Source organism: Electrophorus electricus, chromosome 18 (assembly GCF_013358815.1).
Source record: "Electrophorus electricus isolate fEleEle1 chromosome 18, fEleEle1.pri, whole genome shotgun sequence".
Taxonomy (NCBI): domain Eukaryota; kingdom Metazoa; phylum Chordata; class Actinopteri; order Gymnotiformes; family Gymnotidae; genus Electrophorus; species Electrophorus electricus.
Genome location: NC_049552.1, coordinates 14,507,181 through 14,526,779, shown reverse-complemented (window position 1 = coordinate 14,526,779; position 19,599 = coordinate 14,507,181). Strand labels below are relative to the sequence as shown.

Genomic DNA, 19,599 nt, shown 5'->3' with positions numbered 1-19,599 from the left:
TGCACTATATTGGACTGTTTGCACTTGTGTAGCATGTCTCTTGCAATGTTGTTTTTGTGTTGCACCATGGTCCTGGAGGAACATTGTCTCGTTTTTGTTGTGTAGTTGTATATAGCTGAAATGACAATAAAACCTCTTTGAACTTTGAACTTTGAACTAAGACATACAATGACTAAACTGCAGACTCAGTTTCTACTACAGTTTCTTCTTGTCTTCAGCTTCCTTTAGAGCAACCCAGTGTCACATCACCTGCAGTTTCAGGGTTTCTAGATGAACTCTGCCCTCTTCTGGAGGATATACAGAATTACTGTCTATCAAAAGAGAAACCATTTATCTTCACACAGTGCATAATACACTGCCCACAGCATTGCTCTGAATTGCTAAATAGAGTCATATTATCACAGTTGCTCAGTCCTCGCTTCCATGGTTTCCCTGTCTTGTGTATTTTAGTTTCGTTTTCTCCACCCCTCGTTTGGTTTTCCACACCTGTTCCTTATTTCTAGTCTTGTTAAGTTCATCTATTTAAACCCTGTCTCATTCCCTGTGTTTTAGCTGTTCACTGTATGTTTGTAAGTAGAGCTGATTTGTGTGAATCTAAGCCCATGTGTTAAGTCTAGCCTTTGTATGTAATATCGTAGCCCTTGGATGTTATTCCTATTTATTTGTGTATCCTAGCCTCTTTGTTATAGCCTGCTTCCACTGTTTGCCTTTGTGTGCTTTTGGTTTATCATGTATCCCCGTAATCTCCATGTTGGTATACTGACCCTAGACTGCTCTGACGACTACAACTTTGGATTTGCCCCTAATAAATCTCGTTCTTCTACGCACATGCGTCTGCCTCCTTACCACTCACCGTTACACATATGATTAGACATATGATAAAATGAATATGTAAGTAATAATTAGAATGTAGAAATCCTTTTATTACAATTGTAATTACGTATAACATGAAGTCAACAGTTGCACTAACACTTAGTGCTGGGTTAAAGTTTAATTGTTTCTCTTTAACAAGCATCAATAATCTATATATTCTTAATAAAGTGACCAGTAAATATAGAGCAAATGTATGCAGCAAGGTAAATGTTACTAATAGTAAGTGTATGTATATGTTCCACATGTTAATGACAAATTACTTTAACAATGTGTCAATGATGTTTCATACATTCATCAAATCTTAGTTGTGTCCCTGCACTACTAAAGCTCTCTTTGTGTGGGAAGAGGTTTTTGTACAGTGTAGCTGTGTTTCCCGTCACCGTGGGCCGCAGGGCACAGTAGTACATTGCAGAGTCTGATACTGCGGCAGAGGAGATGTTCAGCTGTAAATGGCTTTTGCTTCTTTCAATAACAGCATACAGACGAGGAAGATGAGAGGCTTTACTTTCTTCATGAAGCTGGATAGAAACTATAAACTCTGGTCTAGATGTGGGATACTGACGATACCACTGAAGAACATCACCAGTACTTGCACGGTAACTGCAGGAGAGAGTAACAAGATCACCCTCTGACACATGCTTTACTGGTTCAAGAGGCTTAATTTCCTGTGTTGACACTTCAGCTGGGAATGAAAAGGAAAATAAAGAATAGCATGTATAAAATCAGTTGATCTGTTTCAAACTGGAACATAGAACGTTTTACCCAAATGTGAATAAATTTAAATCAAATGATGACTGTTTCTTATGTTTAATCAAAATGAAACTATGAAGATAAACTCACCTAAAAGTGTCACTAAGATAGAAAGTACAAAGAGCAACATGATGATGGAGATGTGAAGTGAATTAAAGCCAAAGCTGAATGGGATTCGTGATTTTCTACTTTGGTACAGAGCTCCACCCTTACACCACCTAGGATTGCTCATCACAATGTGATTCTCTCAAGTCCTGTCATGTTTCATTTCTCTCACATTGAAATAAAGCATGATGCTTTATGTGGAATCTTCCTAGCATGTGCTGCATTACAGTTGAAAACTTCACAAGGACATAAAGTGACTTTGAATATTTCAACCTTAATTTTTCAGATGGACAGCCAAATATTCTGAATATATCATACTTATTTAAACTTATGTCTGAAGTAGAAGGTTTTTGTAAAGTGTAGCTGGGTATCCTGTCACTGCAGGCTGCAGGGCACAGTAGTACAGTGCAGAGTCCGATACTGCAGCAGGGGAGACCAGCAGATGCACTATTTTGTGTTTTATCTTCACTTCAGCATCCGGATGTGGTAATCGGGGGGATCCATGTATTACAGTACTGTTCTCTGAGGGAAAGATCATCAACAAGTATTCTGGTCTGGATCCAGAATTCTGAAGATTTACCACTGAAGATTTTGTACATTGCCATCATACTTGTAGGAGAGAATAACTGGTTCAAATTCAAGTGCATGAACTCTTATTCTGTTGTTCAGTGGCGTCACTGACTGAGACAAACCAGCTATAAAGACATTAAAAAAATTATTGCATTTAAAAATGTATTAATCACAAATCAGTGAAAAAGAATTTCCACTAAATCTAATTTATTTCTGGCATATTCAAATACATCTTTGCAAAGTCCATCACCTACAGATGCATGCATAAAACACAGCAAAATATTTTTGAGAGACCAATTTAGCTACACATACTTGTGATAAACAGAGGCAGGGAGCAGAGCAATGTACGTCATGGTGTTGATAGTGTAGACATAATGAGAGATGGGGATGGTGCTTTTCACCCAAGTACACCAGTCTCCTCCTACAGGTGTAAACTACTAGAAATAGAAAGGGAGGAAACTCTGGATTTATAATATTCCAGTTTTTTTGGAATGCACTGAATTGTCCTTTTTTCCCCTCATGAAAATTGTAATCTACTCAAGGAGAGAACTCATAACTTTATTATTTAGTGTTATTTAGTACATGTAAACAAATCATGAAAACACCGACTGCCCAGAGTTCATCATTTCATCAGTTCATCAATTCTTAGCTGATCTGTGCACAGGAGCTTGCAGATACGGTTCTTCCCTGCAGCAGTGTGTGTGTGTGTGTGTGTGTGTGTGTGTGTGTGTGTGTGTGTGTGTAAGGGCTCTTTACTTTCATTTTAGCAAATCAAGTATGTTTATAAATATATGATTAGATGATGAGCAAAGCACATTCACATGCTAAGAAATTTATAGATAAAGAGTAAAAAAAAATTCATAGATGCTTTGGTAATAATGACTCCATACTGAGAGCACTCCTGCTCTGATTTCTGTAATTACTTTGTGACTGCATATTCTGCGTTATGATATCAGGTTCAAATGACAAAAGTGTGAAAAACCTCCTTTTGTCTAGACAAACCATTTACAATTACAAACTGACTGTACTCAGCAATTACTTAGGAGCTGAACTAAGAAAAGGCTTTTCCTCTGAACCCAAAAAAGGTTTCAAACCTGTTTTGTAGAAGAGTGTGAGCTATAGTATCAAATGCTGCAGTCAGATCAACCAGAAGCATCAAAGAAACGTAACCTTGATCAGAGGATAATATAAAAGATAATTTGATAATTTTCAATAATGTTGTCTCTGTACCACCATGTGTATCTTTGACATAATTAATAACTGACATCATATCATTTTCCATTTGGCAGACACTCTTAATCGGAGGGACTTACAATTTCAACCATGATACATAGGTAGGCAAATGTCACATGAGGAATCTTGCCTGAGGGCTCTTATAGGTACAGTATGATGTGACTGCACCTCATTCCCCACAGGAAAGGTGACCAAATATATTGTACTTACATATATTACAGCAATTAAAAGCGTTTTTAGGAGAGAACAATTCAATTATGTTTAAAACACTGTAGGACCTCCTGCATCAGAGCTCCTATTTTCTCTAGATCGCTGGATTATAATTGTGATTAAAACTTTTGAGTGATGCACGTGGCTACGTGTGACAGGAGTAATGATGAGGCCAAAGACCAATGATGTTGGTCTTTGGTTTAAGAAGATCTTTTGTACGCCTCAAAATTCATTCTGTGCACAACACCAGCCTTGTTACATGTGCATACCTGCCCAGCCAGCCCTGCTTTCATATGCCTTTGGCTTTATTCTCTAGCGCTAAATGAAATGCATGGAAGCAGTATTTAGTTTTCATGCTACACACAACCAGATGTTCCCCAAATGTAGATATTTTTCCAGATTAAATTTAGATTAAACCTTGTCTGCTGTCCTTTAGTGTAGCATTGCAGATTGTTGTTTTAATACAGTTTTAATTAATTAATTTTATTTTAATCCAGTGTTCTGGTCTTATTTTTATGTCGTTATCTTCTTTAGTTTTTTTTCTTTCCTGTGTAAAGCACATTTAATGCTCTCTAATATGAAAATGTGCAATACTAACAGAGTATTGCCTTACAGTATCTCATTGCTGACATTGGAACAGCATTGACAGACCTGTTTATAGTTGTTGAAATATCACCCCTGTTGGTGTACTGTATTATGACATCTGTTATTTGAGTTTTCTGAGATTTGTGACATTAGCTGGATTCACCTTGTAAAATGGGTAATATTTATCTTACTGTTACTAACGTTACTCATTCAGATGTGCGAGGAGTACATTGTGCGCATTGTGCATAATTTATGTGCTACTGATGTACAATTTGTTTATTTGCAACATAAAATATATAGGCAACATAAACATTTGTAATGCATAATGTTAATTCAAAAAAGAAAACCAATGTTTCTGCAACATCTTTGCAAGTTTAAGAATGGTAGCTAATTTGAAAAAAATTCTTATACAAAATGGATTGCTTTTTGTACAACAAACTTAAGCTTCCTGTCACTGTGGGCTGCATGGCACAGTAGTACAGTGCAGAGTCTGATACTGCAGTGGAAGAGATGTTCAGGTGCACACTGGTAGATTCTTTTCTGTGTGTGACAGATATTCCTGGAACTGGAGGGTTTGCCTCTGATATGGACCCTGAATATTCCAATATAAGGAACTGAGGAGGTAACCTCAAATACTGCCGATACCAGTGAAGACTGCTCACATAACTGCTGTAATTACAAGACAGTATAACATTGTCACCCACATTGGCAGTCACTACAGCACTGTATGGGGTGATTTCATCTGAGCCATGGTAACCTGCCAGAGAAAATAATATTATAAATTAGTGATGTATGTCTAACCCTGTGCTTTACACAAAAGTCTTACAAAATGTTACAAAAGTATTTAAATTGTTCAAATGTGCTCAATTTATGTGTTTTACTAATGACCAGGTTACAACTTACCTTCAATTGATGACAATAATATCAATATAAACACCAGCATGTTGTCAGGTGCATGCATATTGGTAGATAAATGCAGTTCCAGGAGCTTGTGAGAGAGCATGTGTCAGACGGATTCCTGCTTCAGTTGGGCTGTACAATGCTAAACCCCTCCTTTAACATCATAAATGACAGCTCAGAAAATCCTTTTCATTCCCTCTATATGTCTGTAGACCAAAAGGAAGAGCTTTAGTATGTTTCTATTTGGAAGCTGCACAACGGAAGTTTAGTATGAAATGCTTTTCAAATTAGTTCATGTTTGATTATTACATGCACAAGAGAAAGTCTATTTGAACTCTTTGAAATGGCATTAACCACAGAGACTGACTGTTTTTCTTAACTCCACCTATTAATATGAACCCTGACCTTGCAATGTGACTGAAGTTATTGCAGTGACTTGCAGTGTCTTGAAGGCTGTTCTAGAGCATTATAGTGCTCTTCAGTTTTGATTCCAAATGTGGGAAAATAATTGCAATTGAGTTCATTTCAAGAGTTAATTCCAAGCAAAACAACAACAAAATGCATTCACGATGCTGCTAGCTAGCTAAAGTTCACTTCAATTGTATGCCTGCCGTAATGACTTAAGAGTGTCAGGACTCTCTATAGACGTGGACTGGACTGGTAGTGCAGAGTCAAAACACATCTCTTTTGGGAAGTTGATCTTGAGCACATTTTAATTAAATTAAATCTGAAAGCATTTATGTCATTGACAAGGCCAAGCAGCAGAATGGCTAAACACCTTGAGACATCACATAAGTTAATCCCTAGTCAGACAGTGTGTTGTAGTGCAGGACCCCTATCATTTATTTCAAAATAGACTTTACAATTTACTACTTTTAAAGTTACTGCTTTAACTTCTGTGTCAATACTGATCGTGTTTTGCTTATTTAAAGTAATATGTGACCCTTTGAAAAAGGTCTGTTCAATTTTTTTTATGATGTTAAATAAACAGTCTGTTTATTTAGATTATTTTGTTTTTCTATTTTTTTAAGTGAACAGTGTTTTGCTGTCAATGACTTCACTTGATTTGACATTTTTAAAGTAATAAGTATGTCATACAAAAATGTGTCTGTTCAAAGGTCTTTTTATCTTAACCCCCCAACCACAAGAAGCCTTTTTTCCAGCTGTTAATACATTCAGTAACACCACTGTGGTTTAGATGCTCGTCAAGTTCAAAGCAAACATGAATTGTATCAGTTTTTGTAAAGCCTCTCAGAGATTTTATATCACTGGGTGTGAAGAGCACAATAGTAGAGAGCTGTGTCTGCCAGAGTTAGTCCACTAATAGTGAGCTGAGTGGATCTTTCAGAGGTAACTGATGAAAAACGTGGGTCTGATGTGCGTTGATTATTACTAGCTAATCGAGCACCTTTATACAGTAAATACTGTGGTGCTTTTTTAGGATACTGTCTGTACCAGTAAAGAGCAACATGTTGATTAGTTGAATCATATGAACATTCCAGAGTAACAGGTTGTCCCTCTTTGCGAAAAACCTCAGTATCCTGATCCTGTTTTGGACCAATTTGATCAGCGCAAAACACACCTGTAAGAACAATGTGAGAAAAAAAACAAAAACAGCCAATTAAAATATTTTAGAAACTGTCGATCTCTATAAAAAGTTCAACCAAATTCATAGCCAGTACCTGATACCATAATGTAAGTAATTAGGAAGAATCTTTCCATTGTGAATATGATCAAACTGAATCAGTAGTCTGTTTAAGCTGTTATTGCTCTAATGTTGATATGTGCTACTGTGAGTCTCTCTGCTCTGAGTGCAGTTATGAAAACTACAACAGGAACTTCCTGTCCTGGAGAACAGCTCCGCTGGGCGTTCTGACAAACATTAAAACAATAATGAGATAGAAATTCAATTTTCATAGCTGACATTTCTACATTTATGTAAATGACACATTATCCAAAGATCAAACTAATGCAAAACCTGTTTTAATGACAAATAGCATGATGTTTTGTCTGTTCATAGACTCTTTAATTCTAAAATATTATTACTCATTTAATTTGCTAATTTGTGTATAATAGAGTGTTTAGTACCAATTAGTTGTTAATGGAATAAACATTTATTGGGCTCCAGAAGAAAGAAATCGAGGAGAAAATTGTATACTGTTATGGAGATGTGTGTGTGCGTATGTGTGTGTGTGTGTGTGTGTGTGTGGATGTGTGTAGGTATATTAAGGTTGGGGCTATACAACGCAACAGTATCAAATATGTCACATTTGGAAATGTACAAGGATACGGGGAGGAGGCACAATGAAACAGATGTTTATTTAACAGGTAACACTTAGCACACCTGCTATCTTCCAAACACCGACAAATCAACAATAATACATGAGACTTATATACATATGACAGTTACATACAACAAGTATCAGGTGAATGACACGAGAGGGCGTGACAACAGACACACACACACACACCTACAGACGGAGAGTTTTGCAGGGGGCGGCGTACCATGACAAAACACCTCTAGTGATAACAAAACATCTGACTGAATCATTAGTATAAGATTATATTCTTGTAAAGCATGAAACAATAATGAATATTCCATTTTAAGGGTGACACTCACAAAGTCATATTTGTGTTTATGCACCTTATCTATTTTTATATTTGTGCTTTATCTTTAATTAAATTTTGTTTTTAATGTTAGTCTTCAAATTCATATTAACCAAAAACCTGATGTGTTTTACATCCATTCAATAGTGTTTGAATGAATTCTGCACTCAATATGTAGCCATTTTCATTTAAAGTAGGCTTACATGAGATTGTTAGTTTATCATTTATTTAGTATGTATTTATGTACTATGACCCACTATGACCATGCCAAACTCAGCATTTGCAGTTTGTCTGGAGGGAGTCTGAGTAGATAAATGTGTTTTGATCATGTTTTTTTTTTTTTTTTCCTTTTATCAGAGGAGCCTTTTTGCCTCACCAGCACAGTATCCAGATCCCCTGGTTTCTATCCACTCTGGTCACTATAGGTCACAGAATAAATGCGGATACACAGCACTAATACACTGGGAAGGTTATTCTTAATCCTAGCCTGCATGACTGTTAATACTGATAAAACACGTATGTTAATCCAATAGGCTTCATAATGGAACAGCTTTGCAGTCACTCAGAGTTTGTTAGTGGAATTCTAGTAAGAAGAATGATAAATTAAACCACAGCTCTGAGAACAGCACATTAGCTTTGTAGCTCTGATAACAGGTAGTATTACAGCTTAGGCACTGAGAAGAGAAATATATTCCTGAAAAAGAAATAGGAGGACTGTATGTCTGCTATGTTTATGTGCTATGATATACTATAACCATAAAAACAACTTGCAGTTTTTCGGGAGGGTGTTTCTTAATAAAAGCATGCTTTTTGAGCATGGTATATTGTTTTTACTTTTATCAGACAAACTTGTGTGTCTAATCATGGAAGGAATCATGGTGGCCATGAACCCTGCAGGTGGAGAGTCTGAGCCCAGAACATAAATTCTGCCTTGTGCCTGTACATGATGTGTGGATACTCTGGGTCTACTGGTAGTGGGGGCTCTGATGTGTGGATACTCTTTAACTCTTGAACAGGTAAAGATTAATGATTCTGATATTACTCTACTGTAAATTAATTAGACACCATAACACTGAATGTGGATACATATACTGTATATAGGGTTAAAATTATCTATTTAAACTGAAATGATTTCATTGGTTTGAGCCAAGTGTAAAAATTATTTTTCTCAGGTTTCTTGATTTTGAGTAGTGTCCTACCTTATTGACACTAGTGTTTTTAGCCAGTGTGTTACAGTGTAGAAAATTATTCTGTGTAAAGTCTGCCCTCCTCTGGGAGACTGCTGTCATCACAGTGTGATGAAAGGGAATAACATTTTGTATTGATGCTTCAGAGTGTTGCAGGTGAACAGACTACTGTCATTATGTTAAAAGGAATAGTGCACGTCTACCCATGATATCATAAAGATACATTGTCCTGAAAGCAATGTTAAATGGTTTTGTGTAATATAGTGACACAAAAGAGTCAAAATTTTAAAAACATTTTAACACCATTACCAATTCAACACCCTACCAACAATGTTACTGACTCTGATATTTTCACAATTTTTTATTTAGATTATCTTAAAAATGTCATTAATGTCCCAATTTAAAAAAAAAAGTCCCTTTTTTTTTTTTCCTTTTGTTTGGTTTTCATGTTTCTCTAAATCACACTGACATGTTTTATTAGAACAAATCACATTATGACACATTACAGTGACTATAAAACATTTCAGTCATCACTTTTCAGATACATATTTAAATATGGGATACCTATTTAAACTTATCTGTGTAGTTGGAGGTTTTTGTACAGTGTAGCTGGGTTTCCTGTCACTGTGGGCTGCAGGGCACAGTAGTACAGTGCAGAATCTGATACTGCAGCAGAGGAGATCAGCAGATCCACACGGCTTTGGTCTTTATCAACTCTTACAGAAACACCAGGAAGATCAGACTCTTTTTTAGTTTCATGTTGGTAGATGAAAACTATAAAGTCTGGTCTAGAAGTTGGATACTGGCGATACCACTGTAGAACATCAATGCTCCCACTGTAATTACAGGAGAGATTAACAGAATCGCCCTCTGACACATGCTTTACTGTCTTAAGTGGATAAATTTTCTGTGTTGAGATCTTGCCTAAAAAAAGACAGACATTTGTACTTGTATAAGAATAAAAAGATTGCCAAATGAATTTTTGATTTGTTATAAATTATGGGAAATGGCTTTTGACATAAAGATAAACTCACCTAAAATTGTGACTAGGAGAGAAAATGCAAAGAGCAGCATGATGATGATGTGAAGTGAGTGAAAGCCAAAGCTGAATGGGATTCATGAAGTTTTCTACTGAGGTTCAGAGCTCCACCCTTACAGCACCTCATACTGCTCATCACAATGAGATTCTATCAAGCACAGTCCAGGCAAACAAATCCAAAAGGACAAATCCAATCCATGGCCGAGGAGCAGGCATGGATAATGCAACATGGACAAATAGGAATATCCAAGATAGAAGAAGACACAAGCAATTGTCAAAACACAGAAGTTAGGAAAATAATGCTCAATATGCACTAGGAGCTACTTGACAAGACTTAACAAAGAGAAAAGGAGTATGAAGTGTATAAATAGGCTACATAAATGGGCAACAGGTGCAGGCACTAATATTCTGGGGATGATCATCTCCCTGGAGGATTCTGGAGCATGTAGTTCATGGAGGTTCTGACGGGCTGCATGACAGTTTCACATGTTAGCAATACAATTTTTATGTTATGTGGTTTTAGAATACTGCCATAATCCTTTCTGACACACAAATAACAATTTCCTCTGCTTTTCTGCTTTTTGTTTTTCTGATGTACTTTGCTGTTGATTTTCTGGGTTTCTTCTTGCTCATTTTGTTCTTTTTTTGTGTGTCCAGTATCATCCAGAGAAGGATGGGCTTTCCTGTTGAGTCTTGATCCCTCTCCAGATTTCCTCCTCACACTCTTAAGGAGTTTTTCCTGCCACAGCAGCCTTTGGCTTGTGTACTGCAGTCTTGGACACAGATATTTGTGAAGCTGATTTGTGAAAACTCCTGTTGTGAAAAACACTACATAAATATATTTTGATTGATTGATGTGATTGATTGCATGTTAGGAACTACACTCATTTTCAACAGTGCAACACACAGTAACACTACCATGTCAGTGCTACATCTACTGAGAGTAGTGGCTTGTAAACTGAGCACAGCATCACATATAATTACAAGTGGCCAGTGTGGGTGTAGGGTGGTTGTTTCTAATGAAGTTTAACACTCACCCTACACCTTGTATTGGGTGACTGTATGTTTAGCAATCTAAAATAAATTCACTCTCTTACATATAGTCTAGGTTTATTTAGAATATTTCTGCTTTTCCTTAAATGAACAGTACTATGCTTCTCCTGCTGTATTATTTCTACCAATGAATTTCTAACATAACCAATTTGTATACTATAGTCCATTCCTAGCAATAGATCCCCCTTATAAGCTGTCCATTTAACAATATATACTAATTCTGTTTTAACAGTATTAATAGTCTAACTTTATTTACAATATTTCTTTCCTTAGTGAACAATGTTATGCTTCCACTGTTGTCTTCTGCTGGCAACTTCACTGACAGAATTTTATTTCTTCTAAGAAGTGACTCATATAAAAACATGTCTGTTTGAACATTTTTTTATCTTGTTTAACCACCAGAACCCTTTTTTCCCAGGTGTTTAATACATTCAGTAACACCACTGTGGTTTAGATGCTCGTCAAGTTCAAAGCAAATATTAATTGTATCAGTTTTTGTAAAGCCTCTCAGAGACTTTATATTAGTGGGTGTGAAGAGCACAATAGTAGAGAGCTGTGTCTGCCAGAGTTAGTCCATTAATAGTGAGCTGAGTGGATGTGTCAGAGTTAGTTGATGAAAAACGTCGGTCTGATATGTGCCCAGTACTCAGACTTGATCGAGCAGGTTTATACAATAAATACTGTGGTGCTTTGTTAGGATGCTGTCTGTACCAGTAAAGATCAATATATTGATTAGTTGAATCATATGAACATTCCAGTGTAACTGATTGTCCCTCTTCATGAAAAACCTCAGTATCCTGATCCTGGTTTGGTCCAATTTGATCAGCACAAAAAACACCTGTAAGAAAATGCAATAAACATATTTAATTGAATTTTGAATCTGTGGTTCTCAAACAAATTGTTCAAATTAATAGGCAGTACCTGATACCATAATGTAAACCAAGAGGATTTGTGTCTCCATTGTGAATTTGTTCAAACTGAATCAGCAGTGGGTATAAGCTGTTGTTTTAATGAGGATCATTTTAATGGCATTACACTTGTGCTTGGCATCAACATTGGAGTGTGATTTACAAATATTGGGCGTGTCCATCATGAGTTATTTTACACTAAACCAGGAAGTATACAGAATCTTCAAATATCCCTCACCATAAATTCACCAAAATGGGTATGATGTGTAGATTGAGCATAGGCTACTTTCTGTTTTAATCAAATGCCCAGGTACAAATAACTACAACTAGCCTGATTAAGCCTCACCTTACATCATTGTGCATTCAAAACATTCATATAAACTGCTTTACACCTGCACTTGACCATTGAATCAAATGCTGATTTAACAGAGAAGAATTGTGTGTGAGGGATAATTTTTACTTTTTACTAGTTCAAAGACACAGGGACAGCATCTAATAATTTAAAAAATGGCAAACCACTAGATATTATTTAAAGAATTCACAGCTATGATAAAAGTCATTCTTCAAGTTATCAATGGTGCATCATTAGTGCATCTCTTACATGTCACATACCTGTAAAGTTTTCTTTTACTTTATCTACACATTTTCTTCATCTTCTGAATACATGAACACTACTGTGTACAGCAAGTCATACACCTACTACTGAATGAACTGATCTCAGCATGTTCACGACTCTTTGAACTGACATGAATACATGTCTGTCACAAGAACAATTAGAAATATTTTGCTAATATTTACATATACTGATAATTATAAATATTTGTTAAAATTTGTTACTTACTTGTCAATTGCAAAAAACAGCAGTTTGTACTAGAAACACAGAAATCTGAAACTCACAATACATTCTAAACTATGTTGAAACAAACATCAGTTTCAAATATAAAAAACTCAAAAGTACATCATTGTTTTTTCCTCAAATCAAAAAAGTCGGGTGTGTGTTCTGTTAAGTAGACATGTAAAGACTCCACCTGTAGTGTGTGTGTGTGTGTGTGTGTGTGTGTGTGTGCGTGCGTGTCTGTGTGTTTGCATGCACATGTGTGTTGAGGTTGTAGAAATGAAGTTCTTAATGAACAAACACGCTTTATTTTACATTCATTTTGTGGTGTTTGAATGTATTAAGAACTGGATTCATTGCTTTCACTATACAAGTGAAACACATTTAGTGCTTTCACTGAATAAGTATATTGTGATGAGTCCAAATAATCCTGAACAAAGACACCAGGACAACAGGGTGCATCATGACAAGACTGGTGGAAAGGTTTCCAAAATGAAGTCTTTACTGCGGCAACCATTTCACTGCGAGTTATACTGTGTATGACTGTGTATGACTTGAATATTCCTGCTACCAGCTTCCATAAAACCCTCTTGTCTAGTGCTTCATTGTACTTCAGTGCAGCGTGCTTGGTCTTTAAATGGGAGAGCGTCCATGGAGGATTTAACAATTAAGCTATAAAAGTGAAATATATCTTGAAACTGAATCCTAAATATTCACAAACACTGTATTGAATTGAACAAAATGGTTGAGAATATTTTCATGTAAAATATAACAATGATTAATAACTTCTGTTTTTCAATAAGATTTTGTTGAGATTGTTGAGTTTTAACTGAGAGTAGTAACATTATTTAACAATATATTTCTCTCAAGTAACATTTGATCAGAATTAAGAATATGCCCCTCATACTAACCAAAATATAAGATGATCAGTCTGTATGCAGAGACAGTTTAACTATCAGGGTATGTAAAGACACTGTATGTTCTGATTTATATGCATTGGATTATATGTTATATAAAAATTCTAAAACCTTTTATGTATGTTATATGACAGGCCCTTGATGTTTTTCTATCTATTTATCTCTCTCTCACTCTCTCTTGCTCCTGGAACAGGTCAAAAGTATGTCATGAGATTTCCATATGGCCAGAGTTTCTATGCAAGTTTAAAACCCTTCAAATCTGGTTCTCTTTCTAGCTGTCCACTTCAGTTTCAGGACCAGTGCAAATCTACATAAAGTCTCCCCTCTACTGGCAGATTTCGGTCATCAGAAAGTTGATAGGAAACAATATTTTGTTGATGCATCAAAATGTGTATTAGATTTGCCAATCATTTTCATGATAATATTAATGTAAGAGCTACATATCTGAACATGATATCATACAGACATATTTTCTCCTGAAAAGAAAGTTAAATTGAATAAGGTGTTATGACCCCATCTAGGCTGTGAGATCGTAACAAGGAAAAAGAAATGTGAACAACTAGCAGAATTTAAGTTGTGAAAAGCAAATAGCAACAAAACAGAAGCACAAATGGAAGTCTCCTTTTTGGTGTATTTTACAAAAGATATTATTCACAAACAATCTTACTCGTGCAATTTCTTCAGAAGTGACCCAGGCCAAAACAATAAACAAAACCCACACTAATGAAAGAAAAATAAATACTAAATAATACTAACAAACAAAAGAAACATACAACAGACCTTTCTAAATTCCTGACACAAACAGAGGCAAAACCCACACCTAACAAAAATCGCAGTCACTCCCTACCACCAGTGTCCAACACCAAAGTACCAAATAGACAATATTTACACTCTTTATACAATCTCTATATGTATATTTACAATAGCTACCGAAGCAGGAGGACGATGCCAAAGAACAAAGTCCAAAAATGGGGAAAACAAGGTCATACACGAGGTCATACAAAATTACACAAGAAGCCAAACAACAAGCCAACCAGCAAACGCTAAACCATTAAAAAACTGTCTCCCTTCTCTCTTCTCTTCCTCCTTTCCTCTTCTCGGAGGGGCCATTAAGTAGCAGAAGCAGTTTGCTTGAAAACCTGGTGAGGAATGGGGCAGAGTCTTAAACTCTGGCAGTGAGCCTGGAACACACGCACCAAACGAATACAGCGCGTAACACCCCCCCCCCCACCGTGACAGAGCATCAGCCACCACATTGTCAATGCCCTTGTTATGCACTGTGTTTAAATTAAAACCCTGGATAAAAGCTCAGCGCATCAAATGCTGATTTGCGTTTGCCATTGGCTGGAGGAACACTAAGGGGATATCATGTTGCAAGATGCGAATTCGGACATCAGAAAATAAAGATAGGAATTGATCTATTTACATATGACTTTTACATATGACTTTTACGTATGGCTTTAACAGGTTTCTATAACATAGATGTGATTTATGTCGATGGACTGGGGTAGCTAATAATAATTAGTGGGCAATATCTTTGATTTCACAACATACGGGCCAGAAGATTGTGTATTAAGAGAATCTGAAATGGGAAAAAGGGCCAACACACGATCGCCTATTTCAAAAGAATGAACCGAGATTTCATATCTGCTTGGGCTGAACATAGGTTTTTGCTAGCCAAATCACGAATGGCGCACAACCTCTTTCGAAGTTTATCAACAAAGTCACTCGCAGGTGAATTCAAAACCGAAGGAGAAACAGACAGCCACTGTTCGTACAGTATCTTAAGGGGACCTCACACTGATCGACCAAAAAGCAGGGTGTTTGGACTAAAGCTGGTAGATTCCTGCACTGTATCCTGAATGGAAAACAACAAGAGTACTCCCTCATCCCAATCTTTATCAAAATCATGGCAGTATGTTTTTAACATATTCTTGAAGGTCTGGTGGAACCTTTCTAGGGCTCCTTGGGACTCTGGATGGTTGGTGCTAGACACCCGATGCTGAATCCTCAATTTGCTAACTACTTGTGCAAACAGGGTCGACATAAAATTTGAATGTTAATCTGTCTGTATGCATTTAGGTAAACCACATGTTTTGCAGAACTTATTTAATGCTTTTACTATAGCCTTAGATTTAAGGGAATGCAGGGGAATGGCCTCAGGCAACCTGCTAGCAGCACACATTAGCATAAGGAGATCACTATTTCCGGAGTGGGTCTTGGGCAAGGGACCAACACAATCTACTAACAATGTCTCGAAAGGCTCACTGACAACTGGTATGGGGCAAAGTGGAGCAGAAGGCCTCACTTGGTTAGGTATTCCAACCATTTAATAAGTGTGACAAGAATGACAGTAATGAATTACATTGCTATTTACAGAAGGCCAAAAGAAATGTTTCAAAATGTGCTGTACAGTTTCCCTAACCCCTAGATGTCCTGAAGATAGCTGCTCATGAGCCAAATATAAAAATAAGAACCTAAATGGCGTCAGGACGACTATTTGGTGGACAGCCTCCCACCCTTCACTTACAGTAGACAAAGACCAGGTTCTCATTGATACACCGTCTTGAATAGAGTAGCGCTGTTGCTGTTGTCATCTCCTAATATACAGGACACCCCATTCACGAGCAAAGCTGAACTAATAGCTACTTTAACCACGCATGTGACTCTGTAAATTCTAAGATAAATGTTATGCAGTGGAAGCCGGAGTACTCCTAGTTCAAGACCTTGCAATAACATGCCACTACCACAGTATGACTGAGATGAAAAAGGCAACACAGTATCCAACATAAGAGACATAGCAGGACCCATATCATGTAAACCTGTGATGGGCTGTTTTTCTTCATTTGTCTGGTGAAACTACTGTAATGACAAACAAGGAAACACCGCTCAGTATGCACGGTTAGAAGTAGTGGCAATACTTCGCAAAATGCAAATTTGAGAGACAAGCTTAAATAACCAAGTACACAGGTGAAGTCAATATTCAGGTGATGATGATCTGATGTGAAGTTCAGGATTGGTGGAGTGCTGGGTTGGGTGATAAACTGCCTGCTGGGTGTTGTAGTGAGATGAGGAATCAGACGATATGACACATGGTGCTTGATCTTCAGTGTTGTACTTGCACTTTAAAACTGCTGCATCTCCTTCACTGGCAGTCAATAATTCCTCAGATTGTTAAATATAGTCACATCCCCTGCAGACTGAAAAAAAATAAGAAGTGTTAACTGCAGCAAAAGGATGACTACAGTAATGCAATTTGTCACTTTTCTAACCATTCACTCCAGTGTTCAACTCTCTTACCAGAAAGAAAATTGTACTAACATGTACTGCTTTTAGTGCAGTATTCTATTGCTAAGAATATGAAAATTAGCTCAATGTTTTTGCTCTGAAAACATTGTCTTGATTTGCACTGTTTCTTAGGAGCCCGACCTCTGAACCAATAGTCAGCTGCCCTCCTGTAATTCTCAATTCACTATTGCCCTCTTGTGTTGATCAAGCACATTCTCCTAATTCAACAAATTTGGACAGACCATTATAAAATTGTAGAAAGTACTGAATTTCTTTAACATTTTGGAGCTTCCAAATATATCATCAGACAAATATGTCACACATATAGACATTCAGAGATTCAGGCTTCTGAACAGCATTCATGTAACCTGGTGTCACAGTGGACTTCACAGTACAGTAGTACACTGCAGAGTTTCTGGATCTTCAATGACTTGATGAGGAATTAAATTAATTTGATGAGGTGTCAACATGAGCATCAACTCTTTCTCTGTTAAATCTTTTTGACTTTTACCAACGCTGAATCTTTTTAGCATGATCTGAAAGACATTGTCATGTTTTTGTTCAAAATTATTTCTCTACGTCTAAAGCATAAATGTAGTTTGAATGGCTAAATTTTCTTCATCAGACATCACGTATGTTTCTTTATGTTCTACAGAAATTTAATTCAAACCTGTTACACATTAGAAAAATAACAATATAACAGTAGTGGCTCTTCTTCAAGAATATTTGCAGTGAAGTGTGAGCATGATATACATTTTCAATTATTTATGTATAAATAATAGATGAATTAATCTCTCCTCTGTTCTTATTGAACTTTCATTCTAATACAGTAATGATTTAAAAAGTATTGAATTTTTTTAACATCTCAAAGCTTCCATATATCAATAGAAGCACATGTGTAAAAAGTTCAGAGGTTCATGTTTCTCAACAGCATTAGTGCAGACCCACAGACCTGAGCTTTCCCTGTTTCCCTAGCAACCAAGACACTCGTCTATCTCGTCTATCTCTATGGTTCCCTGTCTCCTCCCCTTTCTCTACAGCTGTTCCGAGTTTGTCCCTAATTGTATTTAAACCTTGTTTCTGCATCTCTTGTTTGTCCGTCATTGTTTCTGGTTAGATCCCGTTTGTCCTCATTCATATGTATTTAGTATATTCCCATTTGATCTCGTCCGTAATTCCTATGCTCGTTCTCCCCACGCTCCCTGTTTAGTTTCCCTCGCTGTCCATGTTGCTTTCCTTGTTTAGTTATCTGCTGTTCCCTCTGCTGTCTGTAATACTTTCTGTGTTTTTAGTCTACGTTGTGTTTTCCATGAGTATTCATCAAACTTAGTCTCGTCTAACCCTATTAGCCTGTTATTGTTTTGTTAGCCTGTTCTATTCTGTATTGTCTCCCTGGTTAGTCTGTCTGTTATTATTATTCATGTCTTCTATCCGGTTTGTCTGTTGTTCACATTCTGGCATCCTTTTTAGTACCATGCATCATAACATCCTTCGCTCACCACCCCTCCTGCGTTACACAGACTGGTGTCACAGTGGACTTCACAGTACAGGAGTAGACTGCAAAGTCAGACACAGTTTCTGGATATTCAAAAGAAATGAGTTTGAGTCAAGATGGACATCAAATCATTCTCTGCTAAATCCAGCGGCCTTTACTTACACTGAATCTTTTTAGTGACCAGAAAGACATTATTGTCTTGTTGCTTTTGTACAAAAGCATTGCTCTACATCCAAACCATAAATGCAATTTAGAACGACTAGCTTTTCTTCAACAGACTTCATTTATATTTCATTATGTTCTACAGAATCTTCATTAACATTTGTTACAAATTATATAAATAACAATATACATTAGTTGCTCTTCATCAGAAAAGAAAGCTAAAATCATTACATTTTATTTTTTATCAAAATGTGTGCAGTGAAGAGACGTGTGAGCATCATATAGATTTTCATTGTTTTTAGCATAAACAATAAATGAATTAATCAGTTCTCCTGTTCCTATTCTGCTTATGGTGGATTGATTCTGGTACAGTACTGATTTAAAACTTCACTTTTTGGCAACATTAGAGATGCTGATACTTATAGACTGCTGCCACCTTATGACAGGTGTCTTACAATTTAACATTTTACAATTTCATATTCTCAGTGAATAAATATTGGTGCATGGTATTAGGATATATGCATTTATTCTTTAAATAGCTTAACTAAAAATAGTTAAATAGTTTAAAAAATCTGAATATATTATTTGTGGTATCTGTAAGTCTAATGTTTAAATTTAACACGACTTTTTTTTTTAGAAAATCCTTAGTTCTCTTCATTCAATGGCTTTAATTTTCTTCTTGCATTAAAGCAAACCAAGACATTTGTTCACATCTCCACAGGCATCCACAATATAGTTTATTCACATCTCCACAGGTTTTCATACATTGAAAGATGTTTTCCTGTCACTGTGGGCTGCAGGGCACAGTAGTACAGTGCAGAGTCTGATACTGCAGCAGAGGAGATCAGCAGATCCACACGCTTGACACTCTTATGAACGTGA

The 19,599-nt window shown here is 36.5% G+C and overlaps 1 protein-coding gene across 1 annotated transcript in view; it reads right to left on the bottom strand.

The window, feature by feature from the left end:
* Positions 1-10,172: 10,172 nt before the first annotated feature.
* LOC118242987 overlaps positions 10,173-19,599 on the bottom strand; it is a 34,694-nt gene continuing 25,267 nt past the window's right edge. The window contains exons 3-4 of the mRNA XM_035536491.1: positions 11,735-11,950; positions 10,173-10,207 (exon numbers count right to left, since the gene is read on the bottom strand). Coding sequence (XP_035392384.1) covers positions 10,173-10,207; positions 11,735-11,950 — 251 coding nt within the window. The remainder of the gene's footprint in view (positions 10,208-11,734; positions 11,951-19,599) is intronic.